Consider the following 19,244-nt stretch of genomic DNA (forward strand, 5'->3'; position numbering starts at 1 on the left):
TTACATAACATTAGATTATTCGGCCTGGAGATAAAACTGTGGATAAACAGCTCCTGCAACTCAGAAGTTGAGAACCTGGTTGAGGAGTTCTCAGATAGAGAGGTGGATGGGTTGTGAAGGAGACGAGAACAGAGGAAATATAAATTATACAGAAATGTCTTACTTGTAATGGCTAAGTCCTCCTTTAGAAACCAATAATATGATCATGCAGAACCCTATTGCTTATAGTAAGAGGCTGATTAAGGACATAGGTTTTGAGGGCCTTTAAATCTGTTGTCATGGAAACAACACATAAAATCCACCAAAACTTGTCCCGCTGTCTTCTGTTCTACAGTATCATTACAAATACTACGAGTGTCTGGGTGGCCCACTCCAAGCTTTGGTTTGATGAAAAAGGGAGAGAGACAGGAGGAGGCAAACACAAATAGAGGCAAGACCCAATAAAAGGCAGGACGAGACAAACTTTTTTCATTTTTCTAAGGCTTTTAGTCATAGTAGTACTACTTAACCGGTAAGTATGAAGATGAAAACGCTCCCATACAAGCAGTGGGGCGGTTTAGTTTCAGTAGTTTCAGTCTCGCTGCTGCTCTGCTGCCCATATTAGCCATAATCTCTTCCATGCCTCCCAAACATGACAGGGAAATTATTTAATTATATCTCAGCAATGGAATTAAAATGCGCCGTAGAGGGGGCTGAGATTTATACTTTTACAATGGGCAGTGCAGGAAAATCTGCAACAGCGGATCGTTACGCAGTTTAATTAAACTGATGAAGCATTTATTGACTCAACAGTCTCTCATCCTATTCTCATACAATCACTTTTTCATGTCCGACTTACTTTGTTTGCTGGTGCATCATGGCGGCTAAGGATTTCAGGATATTTTGTACCCACCAGTTCATGGGTTTGAATTTCATGTTCATTAATTTGCTCCAGGTCGTCTACTCTTCTCTTTTTCTCCCTCATTTGCAGTTGCTCCCTTTTATCTAATGCGGAAATTGCCAGAATAATAAACCCTCGGTTGAATGTTAGGTGAAACTGTGAACCTCTTTGACAAGACTTTCTATTTGCAGTAAAACGTTTGGTGTTTGGTAAAAACACACGTTTTGTCTCTGTTAAAGAAAAGAAAGGAAGAAGAAAGCCATTTTATTTTGTCATTGAATGGTTACAATGATTTTTTTTTTGTCTGCATTCAACCCATCCTATTGTATAGCAGCAGTGGGTAGCTGCAGTGCTCGGGGGGCAACTCCAGTCCTTCTTTCCATTGCCTTGCTCAGGGGCACAGACAGGAGTATTAACCCTACCATGCATGTCTTTTTGATGGTGGGAGGAAACCGGAGCACCCGGAGGAAACCCACACAGACACGGGGAGAACATGCAAACTGCACACAGAAAGGACCTGGGACGGCCTCGGGTTCGAACTCAGGACCTTCTTGCTGTGAGGCAACAATTTACCTCAAAGAGAACCATGGTGTGGTGATACAAGTGTTTGCAACAACAAGCCAACCTGTGTTTGAACAAGCAGTGCCGCTGGTCTGTAGTAAGAGAGTTATTTTTTACACTAGGCTCCTCAGCTACAATATGTCATTATTTTAGACTCCATTCTTGTAATCTGTCAATGCATCACAAAGCAAGAACAAATATTGATTGTTCATATCCATTTTTACTCCAGCAAGTCATCAAACTTGAAGGGGCAATGTGCACAAAATAACGTTTGCATCGAGAAAAAAGAAGCTTATCTCAGGTGTTTAATGCAGCACCTCTATATTGGCTCTGGTGTTGGAGTGGGCTGTATATATGCAGTTGTTTGTAGGACTTGTTCATTGCACAGTTTGAACACCTGAGGCTGAGTGCACCAGCTGGGCGTAAAAAAAAGTAGGTCTTAACTCTTACGTTAGCTACGTCCGACTTTGTGGTTTGAATTTACACTGAGTGCACCAAGCCTGACTGACCATGGTCGCAGCTGCGCCCGGTTTTATGACGTGCGTCCACGTGAATACACGCAAAGTGATGATTTTTGCCAAGCAGCACACTTCCATCCAAAGTACGTCCCCCTTCCAACAAGCCATGGACGATATGGATAACGCAAACAAAAAGAAAAGGAAAATAAATTTTATTGATATAGGGAAATGAGAAAACTTGCAGAGTTGTATGCAGAGCATAGAAATGTTCTCACGGCTAAATTAAACACCAACTCCGAAATATCAAAAAATATCAGCATGGACATCAATCACCAGTGCAGTCAGCAATGAAGGAGATGACTGTGGACAGTTGAAGAGGTCAGGAAGAAATGGAAAGATCTTTTATCAAAGCCAAAAAAAGATTCTTAAAAACCTGCCAACAGGGGAAAGGCCTTCACTAAAAACGTCTATATACAGCATCATTGATATTTTTGGAGAAGATTCCCCCAGTTTGATGCTGTAGTTGAGAGGAGAACTCTTCAATTAAGTCAAACAGGGCTTGTCTGCCAAAGTGAAACCTCTCAATCAGCTCACTCCAGTGGATTTGTCCGATCAAGGATGTCTCTTTCTCTTCTTAATGCCTTTTTTTGTTATTCATTCTGTAAACAAGACACGCTGCTATCGTTGTTTTTCTTTTCTGGTTGTGTGATTATTATTTTTCCCATTATCATTACCATGGATACTAGTCGGACTTTCCAGCTTCCGCCTGCTCCATACTAGCCGTAAAGGTTACATCCAGGCGCAACACATACAAGGCTCAAGTCTAAATGGTGCACTAGTCATAACACTAGGTTGATCGTAAGTAAGTCAGACGTAACATTACACCTAGGCGTCCGCCCAGCTGGTGCACTAAGTTTTCGCTGAAGAGCCCCTTGTGTCTTTATTGCTGTGTCATGTATAGAGTGTCTGTGCTGTGCTGTCTACCAGTGTCAGGTTCTGTCAGGGCAAGCTCATTAATCTGCAGGGCTGCACTCCTGCTGGATGGGGAAAGGAGAGGGAGAGAGACAGAGAGGGGGGTGGGAACGAGGGAGAAAGAGCATGAGAGTGGGGAGAAACAAAAATGGATAGTTTTTGGAATTCAGGGGCCAGCCAAGAGCTAAAAAATTAGAAAGAGAGCAAGAAAGGGAAACAGGGGTGACATGGAGATGGAGTGAGAAGAAAAAAAATGTGAGAGAGAGTGTGTGTGAGAGCACATAAGCCTACACAATGGACTGTGGCTCTTTTGGACGGTGCTGCAAAGCAATCTCAATGACATCACCGGACAGCATTCACTGCCTCAGTGAACTGGCAGGTTGTCCCGTAGCTTCTGCTTCTGCGTCACATACTGCAGAGAAACCTCTTCAAATACCAACAGCAGCATTTGCATCAGAGGTAACACCGCATACGATATCCACTTTTGTCACATATTTTAATTATTTGCACACTGTTTGAAAAGCAGTAAGTCAGCCACTACATATACAATTTCAACTATCATCATTTTTAGGAATGCTGAATGAGTCTTCAACAAAATAGAGTGGCACAGGGACCTCTGAAGCTTTCGGCTCCATTTACATTTATAGTCCCACTGCTGCTGGAATTGGAATCCGAATCATGAACTGTTCGGATAGACCATTAGGTCATATCTAAACCTACCCAGTGAGAACTAGACCTTATGTCTATGTGGCAGCTTCATGTTAGCTCTCACCTAGCTCAGAATATATCTGGATAAATAGCCCACTTTTACACCAAACTGTCTGTTTTAGCAGTGGCTAGTTGGGCTAAGATTTCAAAGTCTACTAAACTTTCACTTTTCAACCACTTTCCAACCTAGACATGCTGTGCTGCCCAGGGCTAAAACTTGGCTACACTTGTTTGAAATGTGAAAGTTTAGTATTGCAGCACAATATATGGATTTTTGTTCTATCTCAGACAGTTAAAGTTGTTTGGGCATATAGCTCATAATAGTAATAATGAATTAAACAGTTTGTTCTAAGCTATACTTAGCCAGTTATACTTTGAACTATATAGCTGAGAGCTAACGCATAGCCACCATGTTAAAAGTCAAGTCAAATCAATTTTATTTGTATAGCCCATTATCACAAATTACAAATTTGCCTCAGTGGGCTTTACAGCAATACAACATCCTGTCCTTCGACTCTCGCATCGGATAAGGAACAACGCTCTAAAAAAAAAAGTTAAAAAAAGGGTCTAGTGCTCACTGGGTACAGTCCTGAAGAATTACATCCAAATAAATGTGCCGTTTGATACTTTCTGTTTAAGACAACAACTAATCAATGAATAGCCATACATCTTACAGTTACTCATTTTATTGGTTATCGTCAGGTAGGACTTTGCAGGGGATATGATACAGTACGCATTGTTGTGGATCAGTAAAGCAGATCAATAAGGCAGGTTTTGACAAATCTGAAGAAGGGAAGTTGTTGTGGCTAACAGAGCTGGCAGACCAAGCTCACAGAAGTCCTTTAATTAAAGATACTACAACCTCAATCGTTAAAACTTGATTTTAGCTTTGTCTCTGGGCTTTGGAATGCAATAGCCAGTATTACCATATTGTCACTAGGTTAAACAAATAAACCATTTTAAGGATGATAGCTTTCTTCCTTAGAAAGACATTTCAAGTAAAACAGACATTTGATGATGGTATGTCCTCAGGGTATTCACACAAAAGACTTATTGCCCTTTGTAGCAACATCATATGTATGCCAGGTACCTATATGCTGAGTATGTCACAGCTGCCTCCAGCTCCACCAAGCCCAGCTTTGACTCCAGCAGCTCCGGCCCCTCTCCCAGCACCTATTCCCCTCTGAGTTTTTCCCATTCCCTTGCTCTTCCCCAGCTGTTTGTCTTTGCCTATTCTTCCTCCATGTATATTTAAGTTCAACCCTAGCTAGTTAGTTTGCTTGTTTGTTGATCCTTGTCATGACCTAAAGCCACCATTTCTGTGTAGTTCTGTCCTGCCTGTGTTTAGCCTGTCCTGTGGTCTCCTGCCTGCTTCATGCCTTCTCCAAACATGTAATAAAACTCTGAGCCGATTTTACCATTCACACCTGTGTCTGACTGATTGTCTGCACTTCGGTTCTAGCCAGCAATCCTTATCAGAATGAACATGCCAAGAATGGACCCAGAAGACAGTGATCAGCTCCAAGCAGCCCTCTCTCACTGCCATCGGGCATCATGGAATGATCCTTCATGAGCTGGCAGAGGGCCTGACAGAGAGGATCATCAACCTTCCCACCTTGGTCGCTCCCCCGTTGCTCCCCTCTTCTGCTGTCTCTTCTCTGCTGCCTGCATACACCGCTTCTCCTGCATTGTCAGAACGTTAGCAGTCTTGCGAGCCTTGCCTTCCTCCACCAGATTGTTATATCAGGAATCCTGGAACTTGCCAAGCTTTCCAAGCCCAGTGTTGTCTTATCTTTGAGCTCCAGCCTTCATTTCCCACTGATCACTCTCACATAGCCTTTAATATCACCCAGCCGGCTGGAACGGCCCTCGCCTGGGCAACACCACACTGGGAGCAGGCCAGTGAAGTTGGCTTCAGCCTTCAACGTTTCACTAACCAGTTAAAGAAGCTGTCTGAGCACCATGTCTTTCGGAGAGAAGCAGCCAGGTGTCTCCTGTAGTTTTGCAAGGGAAATCATAGTGTAGACGACTACACTATCAAATTCCGGACCTTGGCAGCGTTAAGTGCTTGGGATCAAGATTTGCTGTTTGATGCCTTCCAACATGGTCTGTCAGATGTCATAAAAGATTAGCTCTTTTTTTTTACCTGAGAGATCCCAGTCGACCTTGATACCCTTATTGACCTGGACATCAGGGTTGACAATCACCTCCGTCGAATGACACTGCTTGTGCCTGGTAGTGCCACTGCACTCATTCAAGGCACACATTACTTCAGCCCATTTTACTGTTTAGATTCCCCAATTGCTTCTGATACAAGATGAACCTTGCGCTGAAGAACCCATACAGTTGGGGTGCAGTAGTCTAACCCCAGAAAAGCAGCAATGGCAAATTCCCAACTGCTGCTGCCTTTATTGTGGCCAGGCTGGCCATTGTTGCCTTTTGCCGGTAAAAGGGGAGACTCATCCATGAAGAGGTGGGCATTAGTAAATGCAATCCAGCAAAACATCCCCCTCTCATATAATCTGTTCATGGTCAATCTATCCAGAGGAACCCAAAGTCAAACCTTTCGGGCTCTCGTAGAATCTGCTGCAGATTAAAGTTTTATCGACTTTGAGTGTGTGCTGGACATTCCCACAGTCCCCTTAGACTCCCCCCTGAGAAGCCAACGGTCTAGACGGCTGCCTGCTTGCCACGGTTATGTCCATCACCCTCCCCTTGTCCCTTAGAGAGTCTGGTAATCATGTCGAGATGATTCAGCTTCATGTCCTCAACTCTCTGTCTGTTCCTGTTGTTCTCTGTTATCCCTGGTTGAGGAAGCACTACTTCTCTGCCACTGTACTGCAGTGCCTTGATCTATGTCCCCTTTGTGGTTGAGGTGGACACCTCTGAGGTAGGAGTGGGAGCTGTCCTTTCCCAGTGCTCCACCAAGGACTAAAAGCTGCATCCCTGGACCTATTTCTCCCACCATCTCACCACTGCAGAAAGGAACTACGATGTCAGCATTCAGGAGCTACTAACAGTGAAGCTAGTCCTGGAGGAATGGAGACACTGGTTGGAGGGGGCAGTAGATCCTTTCCAGATATGGACAGAACACAAAAAAATCTAGAATACAGAATACAGTGCTAAATGTCTTTACTCTTGTCAAGCAAGGTGGGCTCTGTTTTATTGTCATAGTTCAAAAACACCAAGGCAGATGCCCTTACCCACCAGTTCTCTCCCACTGAAGTCCAATAAGACCCATCCTCCCCACCTCATGCTTTGTGGCGGTGGTTACGTGGGATATCAAAACTGCAGTGAGAGAAGCCCAACAGCTGCAATCTGACCCCCCATCTCAATCATCTCTATGTTCCAGTCATCGCCCGCTCCCGGGTCTTACAGTGGGGCCACGCCTCCAACCCAGTCTGCCACCCTGGTGCTAAATGCACTGGTGTTTCTCTGTCATCACTTCTGGTGGCCTACCATGAAAAAGGAGACACAGGACTTTGCTGCTGCCTGTTATGTCTGCACCCAAATTAAAGCACCCCAACAGTGTCCCTCTGGTTTTCTCAAACCCCTGTCTGTTCCTCATCACCCCTGGTCCTATCTCTCCCTAGATTTCGTCACTGGTTTGTCCCCCCTCTCAAGGTAACACTGCAACTTTGACTGTAGTTGACCATTTCTCTAAAGCAGCACATTTAGTTCCCTTGCCTAAGTTCCCCACAGCCAACGAGTCTGCTCAGCTCCTCCTCCAGAATGTCCTCTGCACTCACGGACTGCCAACTGACATCTTGTCTGACCAGAGCCCCTTGTTCACCTTCCGGCTCTGGAAAGCCTTCTGCTCTTTGTTTGGATACACTGCCGGTTTCTCTTGCGGCTTTCACCCCCCAACCAATGGCGAGACTGAATGTGCTAATCAAGATCTGAAGACCATCCTATGCTGCCTTACCTCCTCCAATCTGTCCATTTGGACCAAGCAGCTGGTTTGGATAGAGTGCACACACAACACCCTCCCTAGTTTTGCCACTGATCTGTCCCCTTTCCAATGTACCCATGGCTACCAGCCTCTGCTCTTTCCTGACCAGGAAGAAGAAGTCAATGTCCCTTCTGCCTAGGAGCTGTCACTGGACCTGGATGAGAGCTAGCTCCACCTTGCTCTGTACTGTCTCCAGATACCGGTGACAGGCGGATCGCCACTGGACTCCGGCACCACAGTAACGCCCTGGTCAGAAAGTAAAGCTGTCCACCCACAACCTTCCCCTTTATGTGGAATCCTGCAAATTGCCCCCCCCCAGTTAATTTGCCCCTTCCCCATTACCAAGGCAATGAGCCCCTCTGCTATCCACCTCCCTCACACTCTTCACATCCACCCCACGTTTCATGTTTCTCAGCTGAAGCCTGTCACTGTCAGCCCTCTGGTTCCTGCTCCAGAGCCCCCTCCAACACTGTGCCTCATTGATAGCCACCCCACCGACACAGTTAGGTATCTTCTAGATGTTTGTTATCCAGGAAGGCAACTCCAGTACCTGGTTGACTGGGAGGGATATAGCCCTGAAGAGAAGTGCTGGGTCTCCACCAGAGACATCCTGGACCCCAATCTCATCGCCAAATTCTTCCAGCACCATTCTCATCAGCCAGGTGGAGTACCTGAAGGCATCCCTGGAAGGGGGACACCCTCTGGAGGGATGCCTTTTAGCCGCCTCCAGCTCTGCCAAATCCAACCTTTACTCCAGCAACTCCGGCCCCTCTCCCAGCATGTAATCCACTCCAAGTTTTGCCTGTTGCCTTGCTCTTCTCCAGCTGTTTGTCATTGCCCTATCTTCCTCCCTGCGTATTTAAGTTTACCCCTAGGTAGTTAGTTTGCTGAGTCCTGTCATCACCCAAAGCTGCTATGTCTGTATAGTTACTTCTTGTCTGTGTTTAGCCTGTCCTGTGGTCTCCTGCCTTCTCCAAACCTTTAATAAAAGGCTGAGCTGAGCTTACCATTCATGCCTGTGTCTGCACTTGGGTCCTAGCCTGCAACTCGCGTCAAAGTATCCTGTTCAAATCATATAAAACTGAGCCAGGAAAATAAAAAGCAAAAAATTGTAAGCCTCAAGATCTAGATCAATATGGGATTCAAAAATATGGCCAACATTGCAATGCACTCATTTCGGTGGAAAACAAAGTAACTGAGACTAGTTGATTGTCAATGCCCACGGAGACACCATTTTTATAAAATTTAATGAAATTTGAATGAAAAGTGAAGAATGTTTGCTTTCCTTAGGCACAACATGACCAGTGAATATAGTATAAGCAGGGGTTGCTAAATGATAGTGATTTAAACCAAACCAACAAATCACAGCCCTCCACTTGCCATTTTCGTGCATTCCAGAACACGGGGACCAGGTCAGCTGACTGGATGTTCTGCTGCGTAAAGTCTTGTGACCGACTGACCCCCCAAAGACTTAGTCTGTACTTGCAGTCCTTGGCAAACTAAGCAGGATGAGATATTTACTGAAAGCCTTGTGCCTAGTCCACATGTACACGGGTGTTTTTTCAAAACGGGGTTTTCCTCTTCTGTTCTTGAAAAAAAAAGAAAAATCTTGTCCACACAAGCACTGTTTAAAAAAGTCTCCGCCCAAATGAAAACGCAAAAACCCATGCTACTCAACACAACGAATGCGCTGTCAGGAGCATGCCACACCAACAGGCGGCGATATAACCCTAACCCTAAAGCCATGTTGGCCAATCAGAAACCTGAAAAAAGCCAAAAACTCGTTTCCCTTTCTACACGTCACCCAGTGACCTAAAACGCAGTTTGCATGTGAACAAAAGGCCAAAAGCCAAAGGAAAAGCAACGTGTTCAAAAATACCCGTGTACGTGCGGACTAGGCATTAGAAAATACCAGATGTCAGAAAAGTGCTGGGTATCCACCCCCTTTCTGTCTGAAATGGCTTGTTTTCCTTGCTTTCGGAGGAGCAAAGCCACCGTGCTGTGAAATTTAACTGACTTGAGAATTTGGCTGGTTTCTGACTGGTTTCCAAGTAGTAGTACATGACACCATTAACACTTAAACGTGCACAACATACACTACATGCTTGTTGTGGCATCTAACCCTACTACTACTACTTTCCGCTGCTCCCGTTGGGGGTCGCCACAGCGGATCATCCGTTTCCATTTCTTCCTGTCTTCTGCGTCTTCCTCTGTCACACCAGCCACGTGCATATCTAACCCTAACAATTTAATTTACCACAAACAACAGCTAAACCTCACCTGAACCAAAAGCTAAAGACCTTCCCTAAACTTAGAGCAAACCCTCATCTAGTCTGGCTCACCAGTTGTCGACTACTAGAATAAGTTTCCTATTGGCAGCAACTATTTCAGTCTATATTTTACTTCCTTGTGCTCTCCGTATGCTGCCATTTTTTAAAAGTCTGTCTCTACGAGCAACAACAATAAGCTAGTGAAATACACTGTCATTAGGGCAACTTAACTGAGGTTTGGGTTGTGCAGTCAGGGCTGCTTAGTTCCTTCAGTGGATTCCTTTAAAGATATTCAGAGAAAATGCGTAGAAAATCTATTATATAAATGTATTATACGAAGGGAAGCACTTGCTTGTCTGCCAGTCGGTAACAGCTAATAAATCATCAGGTCTCCAGTGAGTTCCTCTTGAGCTAATGTTTAACCTGAATTTTTTGAACACTGATTATCAAGTTATGTTTGTTTATCTGAACAACTCTTACTGCATAACTGACACTCATTATTTTAGAAGGAGTTTTCTCCTGAGTTAATTTTTTTATTTCTTATTATTTCCCCTTTTTTTCTCCCAATTTAGTGGCCAATCGATCCGTATTTTAGTTCAAACACCCATCCTCGTACTGCATGCGTTCGCCAGATGCATCTCTCCGGCCGGCAGTGACGAGGCGAAGCCAGGCCAAACCACTGCTTCCCCCCCCCACACCACCCCCACACGTGACGAACACAAGCCGACTCCGCCCCGCTCCCGAAGACAGCGTTGCCAATTATCGCTGCTTCATCGAGTCCGGCCTTCGTCGGATCTGACGAGACCGGGGCGCGAACCCCGGTCCTCAGTGGGCAACTGCATGGACACAAAGCCGATGCTTAGACCGCTACACCACCGCGAACCTATCTTCTGAGTTAATTTGTCCGTAAACCAGGGCTCACATCCCGGCCATGTGCAGAATGTTCCACGATAACATTCCCCTTTTGACACTATTTTGCTAGGGCACCGGCAAGCTGTGCATAATTTAGGTTTACTGTTGATGATTGAGAGATACAAACAAGGATTGAGAGATACAAACAATCCAGAGCATATTTTTATTTTTATTTGTACTTACTCTAGAAATGATAATGGGCTCTGCTAGGCCTTTCTTTTGCTGGTACGTACGTACAGCAACAAAAACGTAGTGTGGAGATACATCTGCCTATTGGAGACTAACACTCCCCTGAACCCTACCTTCTCCATAATCACCTTTTGTTATACCTGGAAACCGATCAGAAACCACACAAATTTTCTGTTTGTAAATTTTTGTTTTTTTTTGTTTTTTTTTAGAATATCAACATATTTTGATATGTTGATATTATTCACATCACTGAACAACAAAGGCGAGCATTTGAAGTGCAATTACAATTTGAAGAATCTGGTTGCAACATTTTCTGGCCAAGCACTTTATTTCAAATGTGCACAAATCAACTGCAAAAATGAAAGTCAGTCTTGAATTTGATAATATCAGTTTTGATAATATCCAGAACTGATGTTCAAATAGCGTGCATAAATGAACTACTGAAGAAATCAATTACTCAGTAGCTGCAAGTTGTCGAGTTGAATTTGTAGTGAGAGAGCAAGAGCAAACAAAAGAAGCATCTTCTCTCACCACCTTACAGAGATTTTCTTGAATTGTTTGGTTATAATCCCCAAACAGTGAAATCTGTTCGTGCTAACAACATGCCTGAATGAAAAAGTCAATGGGTTGAGTTCCGCTGAGGCACTGACCTCACTGAAATCACAGATATCGTCATCATGACCACGAACCGAGTGGCCTAATCTGAAAGCACACCAAAGCCCCGAGGGTTTATCTCACCATTTCTCCAGATTATGGATTAACATGTTATTTTGCAGGGCTCCTTCAAATCAGGAAGACATGTCTCTCTTGCAGATTTGAGCAGGGTGGCTCACAGCTGGCAGTGAGGCTGATAAGCAGGAGCCTTGTTTAAAGCACATCCTACTTTTATTGCATATTAAGCCTTGAGCGGTTAGAAGTAAATCTACTTAGCGGAACCAGCATTTCCAGTTTATGGATTACTTTGGTAAAAAAAAAACAACCTTACTGAATCTCATGTTTGTGAGCCACGGAGTATATATTTGAACTTCAGGTGAAGCTTACATCATTTACTTCAAGGTTTTGTATGTCTGTATGACAGGTCTGAACCCAAAATAAGAGAAAATAAGTGAATTCTAAAATATTTCTTGAATTGTTTGTATGCAAATTTATGAACAGATTTTTTGCATAAAAAGATGCGTGAGGATCATTGTCCAGTGTAGCACACCCCACAGTTATGATGCAGAAAATGGCCAAAATGTACAAATACTATGTGGTCCAGTCTGGTCTGTACAATTATTCATTCAATAAGGTCATCAACTATTTTTTTTTCCTTTTTCTCCCCAATTGCCCTTGGCCAATTACCCCACTCTTCCAAGTCGTCCTGGTTACTGTGCCACCCTCTATGCTGATCCGGGGAGGGCTGCAGACTACCACATGCCTCCTCCGATACATGTGGAGTCACCAGCCACTTCTTTTCACCTGACAGTGAGGAGTTTCACCAGGGGGACATAGCGCGTGGGAGGATCACGCTATTCCCCCCTGAACAGGCACCCCGACCGACCAGAGGAGGCGCTAGTGCAGTGACTAGGACACATGCCCACATCCGGCCTCCCACCCGCAGACACGGCCAATTGTGTCTGTAGGGACATCAGACCAAGCCGGAGCTAACACAAGGGTTTGAACTGGAGAGCCCCGTGTTGGTAGGCAACTAAATAGACCGCTACGCCACCTGGATGCCCCGTCATCAACTATTTAAAGGATGAACTTTAGCTTTCATTGTTATATTTGGCTGGAAACGTTGAGACAAAGACAACACAAGCTAAAAACCAGACAATTGCATGCCTCTACCAAGTAAAATATTTTACAATTGCTATTCCAATTTCAGTAGCACACCGGGCAGAATACTGTATAGGTGCAGAGAGACTACTTAGTAGACAAGAGCTGCCGCTCTCAATAATGTATTCACAATGCGAAACACAAGAGGCTCATTCCGACTCCTGTGCTTAGCTTTGAGGGAACAGACCTAATTTCATTAGTGGGCTACAGAGAGGATCTTCGACTGTGCCAAGTAACCAAACCACTCACTCATAGTGATGAGGTCTGAATCAATGATATTCTATCACACATCTTGCAATCATTCTTCTAATCTATGTCTTTTGGCTCTTGGTATGACTGTTAACTCAGAGCAACTTGTCTGACTGCATACCAGCAGTACAACTGGAGTCTAAAACCTCAGGTACAAATGCCAAATGGACCTCAAACCAACAAGTTTGATGTGTGGAGACACACAAGAAGAAATCTATTTTTTTCTGTGACACATTTCTCGATTTGAGACTGAAAAGAAATTGACATTTTTTTCTCCAGGACAACTCTGTCTGCTATATTGCATACATTATGTGATCTATATCTTATAAATTTTTCTATGAATATTAATTTCTATCAGGTGGCTTCTGCACTTTTCTTTAAATGAAACCCATTAGAGTTCATGGAATGAAATGTTTAACAGTGAAATGTTTATTCCACTATTTTCCAGTATCAGTACACCAGATAAGTCACCGCTGACCACAATATACACCCCATGAATGTGTTCTTGGGTATAAGCACCAAACAAACTGCGGGTCTCAAACAGTCTTCCACATATTCTCTTGTTTTATCCCATTCATATGATATGAGCTGTATCCCCTCCACATATAGATAGCCAGCATCCTACCAAATCGATCAATGATCCAATCAAGTCATAGATCCACAAAGGTGAGTACAGTTATTTTGACATATGAGAAGCATCAACTCGGGAAACCAGCAAGGACTAAAGCCCTGAGATATAATGGTAAGTGACTACGTGGTGCCCACCTTCAGTTTAAATCTCATCTCTCTGCCTCTGACTTAGCCCTCCTCTCCCAATCATCCAATCTATCACACTTCCTCTTTGAGCTTTTCCCACTTGCCTTCCCCTAAAGCCTTACATATTTCACTTTTATTTTAGAGGCCTGCTGTCCAGATATAGCACCTGGAGGGCTCTTTTTAGTGACTTGTGAACGCAAGGAAGCTGAGACTATATCTTGTTTCCTACCTATATGGTATATGTTGGTTTACATTGAGTTCTATAGGAAAGATTAATTTGGATTATTGCTTGAAAAGGCTTCATTGTGGGCCTATTTCATTCAAAGCAGTCAGAAAATTTCCTCCTTACATTTTTTTGTGTCTTTTCATCTTTTGCCCTCTCTAGTGAGCTCCTGGAGCTTGCAAAGATGTCAAGATCATTTCCACGTGACAGACACTACAGTCGGGGAACTTTTTTAATGTTTTGCCAGGTTTAAGTACAAAGCTATCAGCTAAAAGGGATGACTGACTGGCATTATCCTAAAGGTGAACCATAAGGAGGGAAAGTCATCCTGTCACCCTCTTGTGGTTGCATTCCAGCTCAGTGATAAAAAGGCTTTTATTCATCCACAGGGAATTCATTATGACGACTCAAGAGTGCTTGAATCCAAACAAACAGTGATTCTGCATCCATGTAAAAACAACCGCATCTACTTGTGGACTGATTAATATGATATTTTTGTTGTTGTTGTTGTTGTTGTTTGCAGTGAACTTGAATTTCTGAAACAGTTTATAATCTTGCAAACTCCAAAATACCGGCTCTGGCATATTTCATGCAATTAAGCGTTGATGAAAGAGACTTGCACTAGTCAATAGAATAATGAATGGGCATTTTCCGAGGGACTAAAGCAGCTAATGGGGGCACTAGTAGTCTCTTTCCCTACCGGAACAACTGTATGTCTTTTCACCGTGGATGTGAGATGGAGGGGTGGTATAACAAATTGCAGCATTGGGTCCAGACATAGGGTAATTGAGCTATGTGGTTATGATGTGATTTCAGATGAACCCCGTGACATGGCCTCTCATTATGTGCCACACCTTCAAGGTGAGGCAGGAAAAGAGTGCAGTCATCCTCACTTTTGCTGTCACGCACCAGTGCCAGTCACTGCAATGTGCTTATGACATATGGAAGAAAAAAAAAACCATCAGAGCTTATTTAGCATGCTATGCTATTTTATAAGTTGCGCTATACATAGGGCCTTCTTGGTAATACATCTCCTCAAGTTGTGTTGATATAATTGTACTTCTAATACTACCACTACTTTCGGCTGCTCCCGTGAGGGGTCGCCACAGCAGATCATCTGTTTCCATCTCTTCCTGTGTCGACATAATTCTTATGCTAGCAAAAAGTGAAAAGTGACTGTCACTCTTACACTCATGCCTCACTGATCTCATTTGTGCTTTCTTTTGGTTGGTCCATTTTGGGATGGCGGGGGGGGGGGCAAATGAGAAAGCCCTGTGGGAATAAAAATAATGACATATTCCCATAGACAGCAGGGGCAAGCAGGTGTTGGCCGTAGCACTGATTACCGATTGCTGATTACCATTACCATTCACCATTACCTCTGTTCAATGGACATCCTAGCCCCACGCAAGTTATCTTCAACCAAATCCTTGTTACCTTTGTGATATCAGCTGCAAAGCGGTAGCTGACCCCCCACTTGTTGAGGTATTTGTTAGCCAGTCATTGACTGGATGAAGAGAGACAGGAAAACACTTTGTTTTAAGTCACCATTTCATTTGTCCCCTGAGTTCCACCATTTAAAGTTGTGAGACTTTAAAATATTTGCTTTGCTACTGCCGTCAGATCCCAGAAATGAGCAGATGGTGATGGGTTGTTTTTTTTTGTTTTTTTTTTTGTGTTCTGTCATGCTTAGTAATACAGCACCGAAAGAATCTCTCCGAGTATTGAAGATCAAACAGAAACTCAAGCAACTCTTACATACAACCAGGTTGTTCGACACCCGCAGCCAGAACACATAAGACTTCTTACTGTGTGCATGTGCGCGCGCGCGCGCGCACACACACACACACACACACACACACACACACACACACACACACACAAATGAACAATACAAACATCTGACAGTCAAACCAAAAAATTACACATTATAATGTCTATTGAGAGCTCTAGCTCCTTCACTCTCTCTCACTCAAAAACTGTGTTTATTGGCCCAAATCATAGCTCTCCCTCACCTCATGCCAAAATAACAGCAGATTCTTGCGTCAATTCAAGGATCTTGCAAAAATGATGAATGAGTGAGTGAGCGAATGAGTGAGTGAATGAGAGACTGAGTGAATGAGTGAGTGATTTAGTGAGTGAGTGAGTGAATCAATGAGTGAATGTGCGTGCGAGTGAGTGAATGAGTGAGTGAGTGAATTAGGGAGTGAGTGAATGAACGTGTGAATGTGCGAGTGAGTGAGTGAGTGAGTGAGTGTGCGTGCAAGTGAGTGAGTGTGTAATTGAGCCAAAGTGACCGAGTGATGTAACTCCCAGAAACTTGGAGTGAGCCAGGAGCATAATCTGCTAAATGAATTGTGCAGGAAAGATAACATGTACAGCCAATAGCTTCCAAAACCTCATGCTGTTAGTGGAACAGGAAACCCTCACCCATGTGAATAGGTGACGAACTAAAATGCTAATATTAGTGGCACTGACAACACAATATCCAAAAAGCGATTATCTGAACATCCAATGAAAACCAGTGGTAAACTTGTGGACAAGACGAATGGTTATTGAGTGAGAGTAAAGATCCGTAGTGCCCACAGCCCCTGAGGACATGAAACAACTCTGGATTAAAGGCACTGTGACCTGATCTCGTGGTGTCATTGATTCTGCTGAGTGGAAGCCTCGACTGCATCTTGAGGAGTCGACTTCAAATGACTTTTAAAAAAAAACAGCCTCAGTTTCAGAATGCCATTCATTCATTTTTCATGTTCTGTCATCAAGTGCAGATGAGGTCTTAAGGGCCACAAGATCATGGTGTTTGTCTGACTTTTGGATGACCTTTGAATGTTCATATGAAAACAAGGTGGGAATCACAAAAACGGGTATTTTTAAACTGGTATTAATTGTTTTTTGCTGTTGTTTTTTCCTGATAGCTGTGCTATTCCACAGTGATGGGCTTACTCCTTGGTCACAGCCACGGTTCATTGGATGTGTGTGTGGGGGGGGGGCATCTGTAGAGCTATAGAGTTTGCCTCCTCGCATTGTTAAATATTAACACAATTGTCACGGTTGGTGATATATTAGGCCATGTTTAACTTTGTCAAGACCTGGAAATCTCGGCCAAACCCTGGACTGAAATGCACCAATCGAGATGAGATAATTAAGATGAATCTCGTACAATGCAGCTTACAGCCTGCGAGGCTGCTGAAGTAAAAGGAGCTTATAAAGCGTCAGGGAAGGGCCTATTGGCATATTTCCACGTTGCATTTAGATCTTCGTCGAATTTGCTACGCAATGCAGGTGAATGTGCAGCTTCTTTCCAAACGTGGTCATGTGATCTCCACACAGGTAACATCTCTGACGTAAGCAGCTGCAGGTCTGCTGCCCAACAATGACGGAGGCAAAGTCCCAAACACACAGCAACAGCATCCAAATGGGCTTTTAGGGAGGGGGAGGAGGAGGAGGAGGAAGGGGAAGGGGGGCGGTTGTCTGGCAGCCCTTTTGTTCATTAACACATTTTTCAAATTGATTGAAAACAGACTTATATAGAGATGCAACGGGGCAGCGTACATGTTACCTGCTCGACATCACCGCCTCGTCACACCGGGCAACACGTCAATTGCAGCAAGGTTACCTGGTTTGTTTTCAGAGAAAACATTCAGGCAAATACCCCCCCCCCCCCCACTGACCTGAATGGTGCAGGTGTACTCCGAGTCGTCCAGCAGTCTCACAGTGCAGTTGCATTCCCTGTCTAGACTCCTGATGCTGCCACTCATCAATCGGCTCAGCATCTTCTCGTTCGACTGCGCCAGCTGAGAGGACGGCTCACCACACATACAAGTTGTAAACGGTCACGTCAACGACGCCCTTGTCCTCTGGTCCAACACCTGGATAGCAGCGATGACGGCCAGGAGCGACGGTGCTGGTGCATCGTTTTGCCAGGAGCTGTGCAAAGCACGCGCATCACACACACACACCGCGCTCGCCGTGTGAAACAGTGCGGCGCGCTCCTCCAGCCTGCCAAGAATGGGAGTAGTGCCGCTGCTCCGGTCCGACTGTTGTCACGCTCATACCTTCACCCCCCTGCATTTCTGCTGGGCGGAGCGGGCGCTGAATAGCGTGTCTGTCAGCCAACGGGAAACACCGTCTGAGAGACTCCTGTCGTCTCATCACGCCATCGCCCACAGGTTGGTGTGTCTCCCACACGGCTGGACCAAGTGTGTGGATTCACGACGATCTATAAAGACATGAAGCGCACCTTTGTTTTGTCTTTTTTTGTTTTTTTTTCCCACTTCATCGGATTCATTTCGTCATACACTAAAAAAAATTGATGCATCAGACAAAGGGAATTCCTAAGTCACTACATGGTGTCTTTGCCCGTTGTGGTATCTTTAACATATTGCTTTCATTCCTGTTTCTCTTCCATCATTCGTTACAAATGGATTACCACAGGCAATGACATCTGACCGGGTCAGAATTTTTAAGTCCCGGTGAGAGTTTAGTCCAACTTTTACTTAACGCTAAGAATCCCTCTTTCCTTATATGATACCCCTATCTGCTGGTGCTGTCTGAGAAGCGCACGAATTACACCTTGTTTTAGGTTGTCTCCCTTGTACACTTATACCGCAAGTTTTAGAGACGAGATCGTCTTCAAAATATATAAAAAGGATGCGGTACGCTGCTGCTACGAGCTAGATTCTCTCAAATCTCCCTAACGTCAACGGAAACGGTGCATACAGGCAATAGTTTTGTAATACAAAAAAAAAAACGATGGCGGGAAGGCAAAATATTGGACGTCGTTCATCGTGTGTCCTCGCTGCCCACATGCAGGCACACCAAAAGGAGCGCATCTGCCGTGACATTGTACCACAATGCCGTGACTCGGATTCGAACCGAGGTTGCTGCGGCCACAACGCAGAGTACTAACCACTATACGATCACGGCGAGCTACGATGGGCTCCGGCAGCACCCCGCTTCCGATGAGGGCTATATTCACCGACAGGCCGCGCGGGTTGCATGATAATCACGTTAATTTTTTAAATTTACCTTCACGAGCGACCAATCGAATCGATTCACAAATGATTGGCGCAGTGGCGTCGCGCTCTGGCCACAGGAGCCTCTTAGGCACCGATGTGCACGACACAAAACTGACTCAATAGCCTTGAGGGTGGCTACTAATACTGGAATAGTTGGTGAAGCTAAATAAATGCAGACAAATTTAGCTGAAAAACTCAACAGCTATCTGCGGACTGCAGGACAGGGGCGTAACGTACAAAACACGCCCCCAAGTACATCACACGCCCACATCAGT

General features: G+C 44.5%; 1 protein-coding gene and 1 non-coding gene across 2 annotated transcripts in view; both read right to left on the reverse strand.

Annotated features, from left to right (window-relative positions):
- The window catches only part of frmd5b (FERM domain containing 5b), a 140,378-nt gene extending 122,654 nt beyond the window's left edge, over positions 1-17,724 (reverse strand). The window contains exon 1 of the mRNA XM_056278876.1: positions 17,623-17,724. Within this exon, the coding sequence (XP_056134851.1) occupies positions 17,623-17,724 (102 nt within the window). The remainder of the gene's footprint in view (positions 1-17,622) is intronic.
- A 1,081-nt stretch (positions 17,725-18,805) lies between these two features.
- Positions 18,806-18,877, reverse strand: trnah-gug (transfer RNA histidin (anticodon GUG)). The gene has a single exon. It is a non-coding gene; the product is annotated as a tRNA-His (tRNA).
- Positions 18,878-19,244: the final 367 nt, after the last annotated feature.

Source organism: Lampris incognitus, chromosome 4, assembly GCF_029633865.1.
Source record: "Lampris incognitus isolate fLamInc1 chromosome 4, fLamInc1.hap2, whole genome shotgun sequence".
Lineage (NCBI taxonomy): Eukaryota > Metazoa > Chordata > Actinopteri > Lampriformes > Lampridae > Lampris > Lampris incognitus.